General features: G+C 46.8%; 2 protein-coding genes across 24 annotated transcripts in view; one reads left to right on the forward strand and one right to left on the reverse strand.

The window, feature by feature from the left end:
* Nucleotides 1–187: 187 nt before the first annotated feature.
* On the reverse strand, nt 188–14075 carry IDH1 (isocitrate dehydrogenase (NADP(+)) 1). The gene is made up of 9 exons (XM_074594032.1): nt 13942–14075; nt 11022–11149; nt 9076–9367; nt 7218–7323; nt 4460–4637; nt 3866–4017; nt 2648–2788; nt 1690–1852; nt 188–1172 (listed from the first exon to the last, which is right to left on the reverse strand). The coding sequence occupies exons 2-9, from the start codon at nt 11141–11143 to the stop codon at nt 1079–1081; spliced, it is 1248 nt and encodes a 415-aa protein (XP_074450133.1). The 5' UTR covers nt 11144–11149; nt 13942–14075; the 3' UTR covers nt 188–1078.
* The window catches only part of PIKFYVE (phosphoinositide kinase, FYVE-type zinc finger containing), a 78197-nt gene continuing 76114 nt past the window's right edge, over nt 14069–16151 (forward strand). For 6 of the 23 annotated variants that reach the window (XR_012588238.1, XR_012588239.1, XR_012588240.1 and 3 more), the window contains exon 1: nt 14069–14282. The gene's annotated coding sequence lies outside the window, so the exon portion shown is untranslated. The other 17 variants (XM_074593993.1, XM_074594001.1, XM_074594005.1 and 14 more) reach the window with 11 other exon arrangements.

Here is a 16151-nt window from a genome sequence, read left to right on the forward strand (position 1 = left end):
ATACCTTACCACCATGCTACACTTACATCTTGCCATGGGCCAGAAAAAATTAAAAATCTATTCTAAGAAGGGAGAGATTATTTTGTGTCTATATTGCATTCCAACAGTCTGTCCCAGCATGTACTGGAGTCTCTGAGGCAGAATTTCCCCCTATCTCCAAATCACACAAAGGAAGGAGAGACACAAAGAATGTTAGTTGACTTTTATTTTAGTCTGAACTAAAATATTCTTTAAAAAAAAACCCCAAACACAAAACTATGGATGGAATAGTTTTTCACAGTCATAATCTGACTTGCTGTATCACACAAGAGGAAGGGTAAGTAATAGCCCAGACAACTGCAGAAAAGTTTTGCACCTTTATGAATTGTGGGGTGGGGGAAGAGGTAACAGTTCCTATGCTTCACATCCAGTCAGAAGAGTATAACTAAATGCATGGCCTGCATTTAGACACTGCAGCATGGCTTTATTAGGCTCTTAGCCTATAGGGCTTGTTTCCAGCATTTACTAAGTGCTTCTTCTCAAATGCTACAGTCCTGGCTGTAGCAATGGGACCAAATCCCTTAGTATCAGGATACTAAGCTCTGGTTGGCACTAAAAGATAAATTAAGGAAGAGAGGGGCTGCAGTAGAGCTGGCATAGCCCTTTGAGCTCACTTCTTATACTCAGTGGACAGTACTGGAGAGATGAGGACGGTTCTCATTTCTAAGGTCTGTTGGACAGTAAGTCACCACTGGTTTGACCAGAGCTGTGACACAGGCTGGCTTTCAGTCTGAGACAAAACGAGAAAAGAAACACAGATCATAAAGTCACGGAGAGAAATCTCAGGTCTGCTGTGAATGACATTAGGAAGCCAGACCCACAAGGAGCTTGAACACTATCACATTCAGCTGCTCGGCAGAAGTAAGGCCTAGCCCAGCAGCTCAAGGGGTTTAAGAAAACATCTTTTAAACATTTTAAAAAAGTGTACACTTTCATTTTTGTCTAGTATTTGAAATGTTACACAACAGAGTGTGATACAGTGCCACTCTGGTGTAGGTGGGAGATGCTTTGTTAGTGGAGCTTGAGTAGAACCTGTGCCTTAAAGTCTGGGCAGAGAGGCCAGCTTCACCTTCAAGTTTTCAGCAAGCTTGTCCATGAACTCAAAGGTGTTCAGGTAGTCAGAGCGTGTGACACTAAGGGGGGGAAACAAAACAAGACAGACATCAGTTATAAAGCCACTCAAATGCTCAAAGCAGGGGAAGACTGTTCAAAGAACTCTAAGTCTTGCCTCTAAAACCAAGACAGTTCTCTCTTACTCATCAGGCTGGTGTTTTTTCCAAAAGGCTCCAGAGGAAAGGTAGCCAGGTGGCATTTTGCAGTGAAGTAGGTCTCCACCCTAATAAATGGACAGGGCGGGATCTGGCCAATGTAGCCAGCCTGTCATAAGAGAAATCTTTGCAGTTCCTTCTTTATTTCCCCCACACCACGCATTTGGCACAATAGCAGGGACAGCGCAACCCAGACTAAGCTACCTGGGGCACAGAGCATCTCATGTTCTGTTTGTACAGCATTGGCTACAGATGATTCCTGTTCTGTGACCAGACTCCAGGAATTCTTCAACATAGGAAAATAACTTTCTAGCAAATGCTGTTCAGAAACACCAAATAAAACAGCCTCCTCCAAGCACAGCCCATCACTTCATACACTTACTTAGGTAGGCCTTTGATACAGGCAGCAAGGTCCTTTGTCATGAAGCCAGATTCGATGGTCTCAATGCAAACTTCTTCCAGGGCAACTGCAAAGTTCTTGAGGCTAGTGTTGTTGTCCAGCTTAGCTCTGTGAGCTAGTCCTCTTGTCCATGCAAAGATGGAGGCTGAGAGAGAACACTAGATTACTCTGTCCTTCCAGAACTCCCTGAACATTGTTCTAAACTGTCATGTGGAACAGTAATTATTTTTTAGTATTAATAAAATTGAAAATAGACAGAAAAAGAGTTAGAAAATCCAATATGGGAAAGAGAAGTCTTATCTTCATCTAGGCATCCTTTGCATTTTGTGCAGTTCTAAAGAAAAGTAAACCCTAGAAAGTACTCACTGCCTCTATCAATCTCTCTGTGTGTGACACTTTATCTTACTTTGTTCCTGCCCAAGTCGGAAACAGTGACCAGTGGCAGGACTCTGTGGTTACACAGAAAGTTGTTCTTATGATAGAAGGGTGCAGTCGTCTTCTCAATACTACATTACACTCTGGTCCCTGTGCAATTGTACAGGATTCTTTCCCTCATGTGCCATTCTAGGTGCACTTACCTTTTAAGTATGTACATGGTTTGGAAGGCGGCTGGGTCTTTTGGAGCATGAGGAAGGGGAGTAAAATAAAAAAAAAAAACAAACAACCTAAACCTTAAGGCTGTTGTGGCTATAAACCCATTGTTTGCTGAAGAGTGAGAGTGTGTCTCAAAGGCCAGGTTAGGTCCAGCTTATTGCTCACACTCACTCCATTCCAGCCTGTTTTTGCTCCAGGCTGCACCTCCATGGAAGAAAAATGAATTATGAACTGCCATTTTCACCACTGAGTGGTGCAATTCTCTGCAGAAAGGATGCAGATGTTCTTACTCAAGCCTGTTCTTTCATGTGTAGAGATCACTGAAGGGCAGTGAAAAGCAGCTCACCAATGGGGTTAGTGGAGGTTTCTTGGCCTTTCTGGTGCATGCGGTAGTGACGAGTAACTGTGCCGTGAGCAGCTTCTGCTTCAACAGTCTTGCCATCAGGGCAGATCAGCACACTGGTCATCATCCCCAGGGAGCCATAGCCTACAGAATACACATTTTAAAATAGTCAGTATCTCCTCTGGACAGCCCCCTTAAAATCCGCTTAATCCCTCCCCATTCTACAATCCCCCTACATCCTCCCAGCCTTGATGTGAGTATTCCTGAACAGCAGTGCTGCTGACACAACTGGCTAGTCCTGACACGTCGAAATAACAGCTTGTCTGAACAGAAAGTGCTGCTCAACTACGAGATACAGATATGCAGACGTTCTGCACCGTTTCAGGAAAATTTGTATTCTCACCTAACTCACTGGACAGATTTTTACTGAAAAGGTGCAGTATGAGAACAAAGAATCCTAAACAAGCAGTGTAGGGCTGGCAATTGCTATCTTCCCCACAGGGTGATACAAAACAAACTTACTTCGTATCAAGAGCATCTGCTCTAGTGAAATGAACCGTGAGCTGGCAAAAATCGACATTCACATCACTTCTAACACTGTAGGTTTTAGAGATTTGTGTCTTTGAAAGCTTCTTTGTTCGGTAGTCCAACACACACCCTTGTTCTGTGGGAGGCAGTTCACTGGCATTACTTTACAATAAAGCCAGACATCTTGCCCTGTGGGTTTCTGCATCCATATTTGTTTTGGCACCAGGCAGCTTGGTTATATAGGATTTTGATCAAGCACTACAGGTCTGTAAAGTTTAACATATCAATCTCTATCTTTACGCCTGACAGGTAGCTTTAGGTCTTGAAGGTTTTCTTACTTACCTCTAGAGCACCTGCCAGTAAGCTCACCACCAGTCAGCTTAGCTCAAGCTGTCAGTGACAGAATCCCAGCTGTCTGGATGCCTTCCATTAGAATGGAAAGCCTATTGGTTATTATGTTGGTAGGAGCTGCCATCCGGTAAAGGAGTGCAACCACACAGTCTGCATTTGATGGATTTTCTTATAAAAGTGAAATCAGAAATTCTTTGCCTGCTTGATATGTCCATGACTGGCCACAGGTTTGAAATGTAAGTTCTGAGACCCAACACCACCTCCTGAGCCATTACATAAGATACAGCATAAGGTCACAAGGGATTGCTACAAAGCCAGTGTAGCACAGGAAACATCTCATACCTTGTGCAACGGAGTCAGACTGCACATCCCCATCATAGTTCTTGCAGGCCCAGACAAAGCCTCCTTCAGATTTCAGGGCCTGAGCAACCATATCATCAATGAGCCTATGCTCATACCAGATTTTTTTGGCTTCAAACTGTGACTTGTATTCTCTGGAAAACACAAACCAGAACACCTTGACACATAGATAAAAACAGGGATTGCACAATTTGTGCAAGTAATTATGCATAATGAGGTGCATAGAGGTAAGAGTGAAAAAAAAAATATTAAAAAATTTGCATCCACTTTACTCTTTTTTTCCTCACTTGCTTTGCTAGGCCATTGTAAGTCTGCTTCTGAATCACAGAGGAGCCCATAGAGAATCTGTGACTCTATTAGGAGAGATGAACACCACAGCCACATTTAGCAGGGCTTTAAACAGAGTACTGTGTCCTGCAGGACAAGGGAGACTGCAACAGGGAAGGTGTGCAGCCTCCCAAAGTGCTGCTAAGCGTCTGAAAATGCTGAATTAACCGTAGCAGCTCACAAGGCTGGAGAGGATACAGTGCGCAGACTTATGCAGTGTGGTAGGAAGTACACAACTATCCTAGTTACCTGTCATAGATCTCTTGGAAGATGTCTTTAAAGCGGCCATCGTATCTCTTCAGGATGGTGTTCTTGGTGCTCATGTAGAGTGGCCAGCCTTTAGACAGTGCCATTTGGAAGGAACTGTGGGCAAAATCCTTGATAGACTGGTCAAGATTGTACATTCCCATGGCTACACCACCACAGCCTGTTAGTAGAGGAAAACCAGATAGGAATTAACTAGATTTAGTTTTGGTTAAGGATTTGACAGTTTCCCCATAGCACACTCTGGCAGTCAGGCTGGTGTTATCCCCAGGTGTCTTGATATAGTTCTCAATTTAAGGCTGGCTCTTTCAGGAGAAGATTCACTTTGCACTATCAGCTCAGCTCCAGCAGTCCTGCAATGCATGGATAGGAAGGTGGTTTTGTTTTACAGCTAGGTACATCTTAATACTGTGATCCAATAACCCTAAGTAGTTTCTTCCTAATCCAGCCTAAGCAGCAAAACTGTGACAGGAATGAGTGTGCTTGAACTCCTACTAGGCAGATAAATAATAGAGAGTACTTTTCTACCAAAGCAGCCGGTAGAGGAGCTTGGAGCAGGGGTCAGTCAAAGCTAGAAATGGGTTTGCTCCCATCTTAAGTACCTTGTGCCTTCAGGCTTTGACTGCACTTCAGAAGTAACTCCAGCAGCCAGCTGCTTTGCCTAGCTCAGGGGAACAAGTCCCCACATGCATTTCTGCACCTTTTCAGCGCATGTGTTTGGCCTGCCCTGCAGGTTTGTTTCATCTGCTCAGGCTCATTTCCACCAAATTGTGGGAAGAACATGCCAGTCATGTGAGTGCAAGGGAAAGTCCCGAGAAGGCTCTGAGGAACTACCAGCACTGACATAACTTAGATTGTGTGATACAGATGTGTTAGCAGCCTGACTGGAAGTGCATTAAACTTACATCCCAGCTCACCTGGGGGAAAGTAACACTCAGATCATGGGAGAGGCTGATTGTGGGTGAAAGTAGGGTCTAGGGCCTCATGAAAAAGCTTTGTCATCTTCAGAGCACAGCTCTCTGTGTTTCTAGTGAAAAGTAGTTTGTTGCACAGTGCCTTTATTAGGGATCTTTGATCTGGAAACACCCCCTTCGGTTTTTTTATTTTTGAAAATACCTTTTCCTAATATCCATTTGTTCCTGCCTCCAGATGGTTGTTACTATATGCACATGCATGCTGAATGAAGAGGGGAAGCCCGAGGAGTTTTATCTGCTTGCCAGATAGCAAGGTCATTTAAAGTTGATACTGGCAGGGAATTAAATTCCTGTTGTTACCAGCGAAAATACACGTTGTCCTCTTACCTCCCTTAGTGAGTCAAGGACAGAACAGGATCTGATAAGCTACAGAGACTATGTCCTATGGAGCAATGATTTCATAATTGCTGGATGATAGCTATTAAGTTTTATTCAAATGCTTATTTGCAGATAGGTCAAAAAAACCCCAAACCAACCACGACCCTGTTGTAATCATACAGTCCTACTGCCCACTAAAATCTCTTGATTCAGTGTCAAGGTTGAACATATTAGTACAGCAATAGGACAAGCTTCCCTTATGCACTGCGGAGATATGCTGGCACAACAGTTATCTGTGAGGAGGGGAGCTCCCCCAGAGCAACAGCAGTAATCTGCCATCTTTGCACTTCCTTGCTCTCTGCTCACTGATGCAACGCAGAGCAGAGCAGTGAATCAGACTGGCAGCTGGAACTGCCAGATGCCTCCAATACAGGCTCACAAGTCACTGATCAAATGAAAACAGATTAGGACTGGCGTGGAAGCAGGTGAACGCCAGATAAGAGGCTGTACAACAAGAAATAGCAGAGATTTTGGCTTCTGTAAGCAAGAATGCCAGAGTAATCAGGTATTACAAAATAGGGTCATATGGCAGTCTTGGTACCTGTTTGCCAAGCCAACTGCATACAACCTAGGATTCTGTGTTTTATGTGGATGTATTAGGTCTTTGTAGCTAGAAACAAAACATTGCACACTCACAAACATAGGTCACCATAAGGCTTCAAATCCGGAACCCTTTGATGACTGATAGGCAAGAGAGATGACCTGTGTGATGTTTTCCTGAATCCCACCCTTAGAGATACACCCTGGGTTCTAATAACTTGTGTGTAATTGTTTTCATGCAACAAAGCCCAGCAACATCAGGACTCCTCTTCCTGAGCCTCGCGATGTCTACAAGCAGCACAGCAATATTGCTTGTAGGGACACCAATACCTTTAGGACTGCATCTGTTAAAACAGTTAGAGCCTACAAGGTCAGGAGCATCCTTGTCAAATCTCCTTTCAACTTTGCAGAGTAAGCATCAGTTCTCATTTCTATTGAAAAAAAGATTGCTTAATAAAGAAAGGTACAAACCGCAAACCTATATAAAGCCCAGGAAAACAAACTAAAACCAGAAAGAATTATACCCAAATTGTTCTCAAATATATCTCCCCTTAGGTCAAGCCCTGTTTAGACAGAAAGTTTCCCTCCGATCGGAGCAAAAAAATATACATGCTGCTCATACAAGGAGCATGACAGGTGGCCAGTCTAGTATGATTGTGTGTTTGATATGCTTCTTCAATCCCAGGAGGATTTCAAGTAACTTTCAGTACTTCCCAGATAAATGAAGAAGGCCCAGACCTTCTTCCCCACTCTACCTCAAAGTCATATCGGATCAAACAAATCTGAATGATACTTCAGTTGAATTAAACAAAAAATATCAGCTTTAATCACAACTTAGAGATAATACCTACTTTCAAAGTTATGGACCAGATACGTGACTGGTTTGCCTCCATCTTTTGGAGTGTAGGTCATCTCTACTTTTCCAGGTCCAGGTACCACAAAATCAGTTGCTCTGTACTGTTAAAAAAAAAAAAAAGCCATGATGATTTTAGCTATCAGGAGGACCGAAACATAAAAGACAACTTGCACTTGGGAGGGCAGGGTGCAGAAAAGTATACCAGTTGTTCCAAAAAAACCCCATTGAACAGGCTCTGGTTACTCAGCTATGTGGTCATCAGATTATTTTACTTGAGATTAGAAAGACAAGTAGTCAAGAGTGTCTGTTTCAGAAGAGATCTTCCTCTTTAAGGGAAAAACCTTACAGATTCTTAGACCTCATCAAGTGGCAGAGTATGTATTTTTGCAGAGGCACTGAAGTTTTAAAGTGAAAAATATCTAGAGCATTGTGTGGTCTGTGAGTAGAAAGGATCCTCCCTCTGCCTCAAAAAAAGCCATTCAGATCACACCTACTGATCTCATGAATAGGGGGGAATCATACAGCACCTTAACAAAAACCATTATTTCTATCCATGATATGACATTTGAAAGGACAATCTGTAGTAAGAGTTCTTTGAATTCTGTAAATGGATACACATTTTGCTCCTCTCAGCTACACAGACTCAAGAGCCAACATGTACTTCAAGTTTTTAAATAGTGCCTTATCTTCACAACTGTCCAGAACAGTACTATTTAAGGTTACATTTCCTTGAAATTCATCACCCTTTTTCATGTAGTTTCCCTCCTGTTGAGCAAATCAGTTCCCTGAGCTGTTCTGAAGTTACAGAAGTGTCTTGCTCCTATGTCCTTTACATGTTCTTATATTATTCCTTTCACTTTAATCTCATACTCTGTCAGGGTTTCAATCCTCCCCCTTAATCCATTGTTTCCTATTATTATTTTGACCTTCTCAATTATTCAGTACTGTTAAGGATGTTGCACCCCATTCTTTTCTAGTGTCAGGGCTCTGCAAGTATTTTCCTCTTGGAAAAGTATTCTTTTAATTTCCCACTCCAGCTAATCTTATGACTTGCTCTCAGTTTGGGGTTTTACCCATCTATTTAAGCACTTGGCTCTTCTAGAGGACTTTTCTTTTGGCATGTTTGGCTGCTTTACTGTTCTCCATGGGTAATGGTAACACTGTATGGATGATACTTGTCCTCCGGGTTGCCCAAAGGCCACTACACTGAGTGCCATTTCCAGGGCTGTCCATGGCCTTGTACTACCTCTGCCAGGAGGGCTCTGATAAACAATGTTTCCCTACTTTGGTAGGGAAACAGAGCCTGATGTGCCCAGTATGAATACCAACTCTGCAGGAGTGTTGTGCAAGTAAATTTAAGAAGCAGATCACAGTTTAAAAAACAAAGAAAACAAACCCACACCCACAGCACAGAAGGCAACTTCATCTACTTCTAAAAATAAAAATAATTAAAAAAAAAATCACTCAGATCCACTTTTGCTGCCAGCAACATTTGCCACCAAAAAGTCTTTCTGAGAAGCAAGAAGATGGGCAGTGTAAAGGGTATTTTCTGAAGACATTTTGCAGAGGTGTAGAAAAATAACTTAGAGGAGGTATACCCTGTGTTTAGGTACAGGCCTATCTAATCCAAGCACAGACCCTCTGAATGCTATTTATACAGCTACGCTGCCTAAGGAAGAGAGGCATGAACCACTCTCCACACTTCAGCAGGTGCCATACAAAGTGTTGTCAAGGACCCAATCCCAGGTGGAGTGCAAGGGATAAAGCAGCAGCACAGCAATGCTTAAGTCTTTGTAGCTCTATACCCGTCAGGGCTAAGCCTGTTCAGAGGGGTAAGCACTGTAGTGACTCACTTGATCCCCATAAGCGTGACGGCCAATGACAATGGGTTTCACCCATCCAGACACCAGTCGGGGAATGTTCTTGCAGATAATAGCCTCCCTGAAGACAGTGCCACCTAAGATGTTTCTAATTGTTCCATTGGGAGACTTCCACATCTGCTTCAACTTGAACTCCTCCACTCTTTTCTCATCAGGAGTGATGGTTGCACACTTTATGCCAACATTGTATTTCTTTATGGCTTCAGCAGCTTCCACAGTCACTTTATCATTTGTAGCATCACGGTGTTCAATGCCCAAGTCGTAGCTGTAACAAACCCACAAAGATGGTCAGAACTTCCCAGGACATTTGTTTGTGTCCAACAGGAAAGAAACCAGACCGCATATGTGCCTGTGGGCGTAGTTCTAGCACTCTGTCATAACTGAAGTTATCCCTCTTCCAGTGCAAATGCTGCTGGAGTGGAAGAAAACATAGGCTCGTATACTGATACTTCTGCTGCTAGTAGGAGGTTGGAGAAAGGACAACTTCAGTTGATGGCTGAGGCTCCCTGCCAGCATGGGACATAGCCAGTATCTCCTTTGCCTTCCCTTCTGAGCTTCCTGGCAATGGAAGCTTTCAGTCTGGGATTCTAACAATATGGAACAGCACAACCCCCAGATGAATATGGGCCATTATTTCAAACCTCTTGTGCTGAGGGTTCTGGCTTCCTTCATATACTGAGCATAAGAAGCTACACTAGGCTTCAAATCAAAAACTGCTTTGACAATAGACCCACAATACTGTTCAGGCAGCAAAACTGCCAATATTCCCCTCAAACAGTCAGAGGAAGCACGTTTCCCACACTCACTGCTTTAATAGCTTTTGGAGAACAACGGGTGCCCAGCGTGGGACAGCCCTGAAGCATAGCCAGCTGTACATGAATCTGGCCATTGTGTTGCCTCAGCCAGGGGTCTGCTTTGCCTCCTCCCACCCCTCTTTGAAAAGGGATATTCTCCAGACTGTGTGCATGTATTATGCTGCTGGTTCCTGTTTGCTTAGTTCTCAACACCAGCAAGCAGAAAGCCTGATGTAGGTGGCATACAAATGACTCCAGGAGCAGCGGAAGAGGTCAGACTTGTAGGTTTAATAATGGCAGATACCATTGAAGGCCTCTGTCCACACGGCTAGAAGCAATGCAGTTGGATACTTCTCTATTACAGCTCAATGGCTAGAAAGCTAAGAGGTTATTTGTTCTGCTTGACCAGATGCTGTAGATAGCATGTCCCTTTTGCCATATCAGCTGATAGTATTTGTTTTTTCCAGAAGGGAGTGTAGGAGCACAGCCCAGGCTCAGGCAATAATTGCAACAGTTAGCTCACACTGCCAGCAGCACAGCTCAAGCTTACAGACATCAGGGCAGAGTCTGTGCCCTACAAACACCCTTTTGCCCTTTGCGCAGGTCTTCAAACAGGGGTGTCAAGAATCCATAAACCTGATCAGAGTCCAAAGGTGTTAGGCTTCAAGCCAGGGAGTGGCTGAAACACCCCATGTTTCTAATTATTTAGGCTGCAGGAAGCCATGCAGATTGCCCAGGTGCTGGAATGCCAAGACAGAGGAGATAAACACAGACCATGCCTGTGAGGGACCTTCTTAGAGGCACAGTACAGAAAAAAGCTAACTCACAATTAAGCATTCACTGCTTACTGCTGTGAGGAACCCCAGAGGGGCTGCAAATGGACTTTGACAAAATACCTTTGTCATGAGCCCATGTTTTCCAGAGTACTTTGTGAGGTTGGCCGTTAGGTAAGCTAACCAGGGGAGGCTGCTGAGAACTTTACCAGTATAAAAAGGGCTAATTAACCTCTCTGCACTAGTGCAGGAGGAGCTATACAGCTCTCAGTGCTAAGTGAAACATGATCAATGCCTAATGACACATGCAAATTGCAGTATAAAGTAGCTGTGTGTCATAAAGAGACATTACCTGTGCAAATCCAGATCTACATAAGGAAAAATCAGCTTTTCTTTAATCAGTTCCCAGATGACCCGTGTCATTTCATCTCCTTGCATCTCCACAACAGAGCCTCCATGGATTTTTTTAGACATCTTGAGCTGCAACAGACATAAAAAACACAACCTAAGTTGAAAACTGCCAACACACATCACCAATACATGTATCCTGCATTTTTACAACACAACTAGAAGAGAGTTACTAACATAGCATACAGGATCTCTCCTAGAAGTCTTGAAAAGAATAACAGTTTATCTCTAGTTTCATGCTAACTAGTATTTTTCTTAAAGCCCCACCTCCTAGGGAGATCTATCCAAGGACAAAAATAAAGGTTAATATCTGAGATTTAAGGGTGTGTGTTTTAAGTGCATGAGCTTTAATTATGGTTGTACAAAGAAATTTGAAAACTCTTCCCCCAAATTCCACAGAAACAGATGAGCACTGTTTATTTTCAGATTTCATGAGTTTTCAGATTTTCATGAGTAGTACAACTACTCCAGTTGCCTGTTTCTCCCCCTTTTTCTGAAAAGCAGGGGCTAATGGACATTATTTTAATTACAAGTCATATTGCTGGCGCTATTGAGATTAATACATTGTCGACTTCTTTATTAGCTTCCTTCCCCAGGAAGGAAGGAAACAGATACAGAAATCCAAGTGCCACATCAAGAGTACTTTCTCCCGGCAAGCTTTAGTTCTGCTGTTAAAATAAATATTAGACAGGTTTGTTTTCTGTATGGAACACAGTTTCCCCAAGATATTTGTTCACAAAGCCTCAAAAAATAAACCTGAACTCTGCCCTTCTACTGGGACTTTCTTCCTCAACAAAAAACAACCCCACAAGCCACTGAACTGCTCTAACACAGTGCCCTGCTTTCTAACAGCCACAGTTTCTCGGTTCTCAGCTCTGATTATGCAAGAGCTATGACTTGGCAAGTTCCTCCTCCCAAGACAGCCCCGTTCTTGTATGCAGCTGTTGGGATACTACAGTGAGATACCAAGCCCTTGTGTCTGACGTTGCAATCTCAGATACCAAGGTCCAGGAATGGCTTTACCCAGAATGAGGGATCCTACTGAACACAGAGCCTGTTCACCTAGATGAAGTTATTCCAAGGTGTGAGGTTTTGCAATGCAAGGGCCCTAGGTTACAAGCACATGGGAAGACTGCTCACTTGTTCAACTTTTTTTTTTTATATATTTTTAATTAAACTAACTGTACTTGTGCTGTACTTCCAAAATCCAATTCATTAAACATTTTTAGCCCAGGAAGAGAATAAACTTTCTAAGTTACGTTCTAACTACTACATCAAGCTTTTTCAAACTTTTTAAAGACCAAAAATTAAAAAAAAGTAAAATGAGGTTGCAAGTTACTGAGACTCTATTTACTATGAGCACATAAACTTGAAAAATTAACTAGTCCAAGGCACTCCTATCCCAAGGAAAGATAATATCTTGGCTTATATTAGGCCTCCCTAGTCCTCCTGGAAACTTTAACTTCACGTGACCACCCTCTGTCTGAACTCAGTTGATTTATGCAAGTATTTTGGGCCCAATTTCCAATTGTGACTATCCAAATAAGGACTGTGTCACACTCCCATGGCCTAGGCACAGGATTACTACCCAGGAGACTTCAGTTTTGCTTTTGGCACTTACGCAGTCTGAGAAACAGTCTGATTCATTTAAGCTAAAATGTACACAAACACCCACCCACCATCACTTGTTTTGTGGTTTGGTCCCTACTTAGACAAATCAGATTATGTCAGTCATAGCAATAGGTTTTGCAAAGCTGGCTTCAGACCTGTAATGGTGCTGCTGTCACACAGGGAACACAAAGAAACATATCCACTGATATGTGGGAACTGCAGCACCTTAACAACTCTGACAGCATCCTTCACGTTTATCTGATCATGGTCCCAGTACTTTTCCCTTCCTCAAACACTAATGTCCCTGGTTTCTCTACATGCATGGGCAGTACTGCAGGAGCATCCCTCTTCTGCGCACCAGCCAACAGGCCAAGAGGCTCTTCTAAGAAAGCACACATTCCCTAGAGTTCAACTCTTTCTGTCACTCTTTCCCTTTGATTTTATATTCTCCAGAACCACTGAAAGTCAGCAAGGTCTTTCTCCTACAGCAACCCTTCTTTAAATACACTTAACCCAGGCATTTAGCCAAGGCAGCTTAGAAGAAACTTTGTGACTTTCCAAATACTCCTTGGTCCTCAAGAAGGACTCGGGGCCTACAGACAATAATTAACCATTGCAACAACTCCTTAATTCAGGTTTACAGAAGAACCCTTCAGACCAGGCAGGCTCCCAGGCAGCGCAGTGCAGATCGTTGTCTCTAACCCAGATCTTGCCTGTGCTTGTTTTTCGGCTGCGTTGCCCTCCATCCCCGCCCGCCCCCGACGAGGCGATGCAGGCAGGCCACCGCCTCCGCCACAGGTAGGACCTGCCGACCAGGCCACGACGGAGGCCGAAATCCAGGCAGCGGCACCCCGGGGGCGCTGCCCCGGAATACCGAGGAGCCCTAAGCGTAACCGGCACTAGATGACACCACTGACTATTAAGACATATCTGGATTGCGAGTGGAGAAAGCCCAGCCCAGGGCCAGGGAGGCCGAGTCTGGACTGCAAGCACCCCCTCAGCACCTGGGGCGTCTTCATCGATTCCTGTGGCCGGGCAGGCAGCGGGCCGCGGAGCTCCCACCCCGAACCACCAGGAAAAAAAGGCCCTTAAAACACAAAGCCACCCTCTCGGGGCCCGTCTGCAGGGCGGAGGACGCTGCGCCTGGGAGGGGAAGGACAAAGGGCGCGGCCCCCCGCACCGCAGTGCGGTACAGTGCGGTGCGGCCCCAGCCCGCCCCACCCGCGGGGCCCTGGGGCGCCGAGCCCCGTTACCTGCTGGCGGTGCCGGTCCGGTTCTCACGGCGATACGGGGCCCGTTTGTGCGCCGGCCCTTTTATGGGGCCGCGCCCCCGCCGCCGCCCGGCCCCGCCCGCCCCTCACGGCCCCTCCTCCCGGCGCCGAGCGGGGCGGGCCGGCGGGGGGCGTGGCTGCTCGGCCCTGGACCAGGGCGGTCTCCGCTCCATAGGTTCTGCCCGGGTTTTGCGCGCCCGATGCCCCCTTGTGAGGAGGCCGCGGCAGCACGTACCGCGCCGCGGCCGTCCCACCGGGCCAGGCAGGCGGCAGCGCGGTGGGCTGCCCGCCGGGACGGGCCTTTTCCGCGCTCTCCCGAGACAGTAAGTGGCCTGCGCCGCCACAGATGGCGCTGGCAGGCACGAAGGCCTGGGCGCCGAGGGGGTTCGAGTGTGTCCGGGCTACTGGAGCGGGACCCGGGGAGGCTGTGCTGGCTAGCCTCCGGTGGCGGGGTGCCGGCGAAACGGCTCCGCTGCCCAGCCCAGGGAATATACGCGGACACACGGGCGGGCACGGACACGTTTGGTGGCGCTGAAGCGGCCATGTCGGCACTACGGCCGCCCGGGAAGCGGGGCTCTCCGCCCTGCGGGGCCGGGGTGGAACCCCAGGGAGGCACACTCGCCTGCCCGGGCTCCCTCCGCTGCCATGCTGGCGGCGGCTCCCACAGCCCGGAAGAAGCCTCCCGCCAGCGCGGAGGCGGAGCGCAGTGACGGGGCGGGGGACACCGCCCCACGGGCCCCGCCGGCGGGTGGATCGGCGCCGAGCCTCGATTGGCGATGCCTCGGCGAGGAGCGACGCCATCGGCGGGCGATTGGGCAGGGCTGGCGGCAGCGCGGCGGGTTGCTAGGGGCGGGCCGGCGCCGGGGAGGGCGGGGGGTGAAAAGAGGCGGAGCCGCCCTGGGCCTGCGCCCCGGCACCCCGCACCGACACTGCTGCCGCGGGGAGCAGGTGAGGACAGCCCTTCCGGTAGCAGGCGATCCCGCCTGGGCCCGCGGCAGGGACTCCCCGGGGTACGCGGACCCTCTCTGTGGGACCCGGCCCCGTCCCTGGTAGCGGCGCTCCTAGGCTGGCCTGGGGGTTGCTGCGTGGCCGCTGCCTGCGAGCAGCTTTCCGCTGCTTCCTTCCCGCCCCCACGCAGGTGATCTTCCGGGTCCGCCATCCCAGCTGGGTGCCTCTCTGTGGCGGGGGAAGGTGGTAGGGGCGTCCCCTTAACAGGAAGGAAAGCGAAGCCGCCCGCCCGGCGCCGGCGCCGAGGTTGGAAGCGCAGCCTGTGTGCGCGTGATGCAGTTATGTTTAAATTACGGCTGCTCAGCTTTTACGCCCGGGGCGCGTTAGCCGGGTGCCCGGGGGTGACATCCAGTGACGGGGAGTGGCGCGGCCCCTCTGGCGCTGAGCGGTTTGGGTCAGTTCCGTGGGGTGCGGGGTGTCCCAGCCGCTCCGGGTGCAGCTGCTGAACGCCTGCGGGGGTTCGCACCCGAACTCGTGCTCTCTGTTTTGTCGGTGGTGAATCGGTGATTGCTGAAGACGTTGCAGCCTAAAGTGTCTCTAGATATACCCCCCGTGGCTGTTTGGTAAGGATCCTGAGGAAGATGTGGTTTTGTGCCTGGTGACTGATATGTTGACCCCTTTCTGATTCCCCATAATACACGAATAAGTGACTATTTCCCTTTTTCTTGGAGGGGGAGGGAGTGTTTTCCTTTTAGTGGGAGAACTAAATCGCTTTAAGAATAGGTGATACATGCCGTAGCTAGTATGTTGTGCAGCACAGAAAATCCAGGTGTTTCTGGAGGCAATGCCAAGTACAGTGCTCGTCTTCTCAATCTGTTTTAATTAGGCTGGTACTGCTGTCACAGACACAATTACTGTGTATTTGTTTTTCCCGTGAAGCTAAAGGTTATTTTTCCAAAATCACATATATGAGGTGTGCAAGTTCAGAGGCTTCCTTGTTTTCCTGTCTTGCCAGGCTATATCCAATTGCTGGGAGATGGACGTAGTTTCTTGTAAGACTTCTGGTTGACTTCCTAACAACGTTTTTAATGTGGTGGTGTGTGTGGGAGCACAGCAGTGTCGTACATTCAACATTTAAAAAGCAAGTTATCAGTTGCCTTAAGTATTGAAGAAAAAATTCCAAATTTACCTGAAGACGTGCTCTTGATGGCATTTTCCATGAACTCTGGTATTTTAAGCATGTT

Source organism: Larus michahellis, chromosome 7 (genome assembly GCF_964199755.1).
Source record: "Larus michahellis chromosome 7, bLarMic1.1, whole genome shotgun sequence".
Classification (NCBI taxonomy): domain Eukaryota; kingdom Metazoa; phylum Chordata; class Aves; order Charadriiformes; family Laridae; genus Larus; species Larus michahellis.

Coding starts and splice junctions, on each gene's coding strand:
- IDH1 (XM_074594032.1), bottom strand. CDS start 11,143: ATGTCTAAAAAAATCCATGGAGGCTCTGTTGTGGAGATGCAAGGAGAT. Junction 2,789..3,865: donor GTCTGACTCCGTTGCACAAG/GTATGAGATGTT, acceptor TGTATTCTGTAG/GCTATGGCTCCCTGGGGATG. Junction 1,173..1,689: donor TGTATCAAAGGCCTACCTAA/GTAAGTGTATGA, acceptor TCCCCCCCTTAG/TGTCACACGCTCTGACTACC.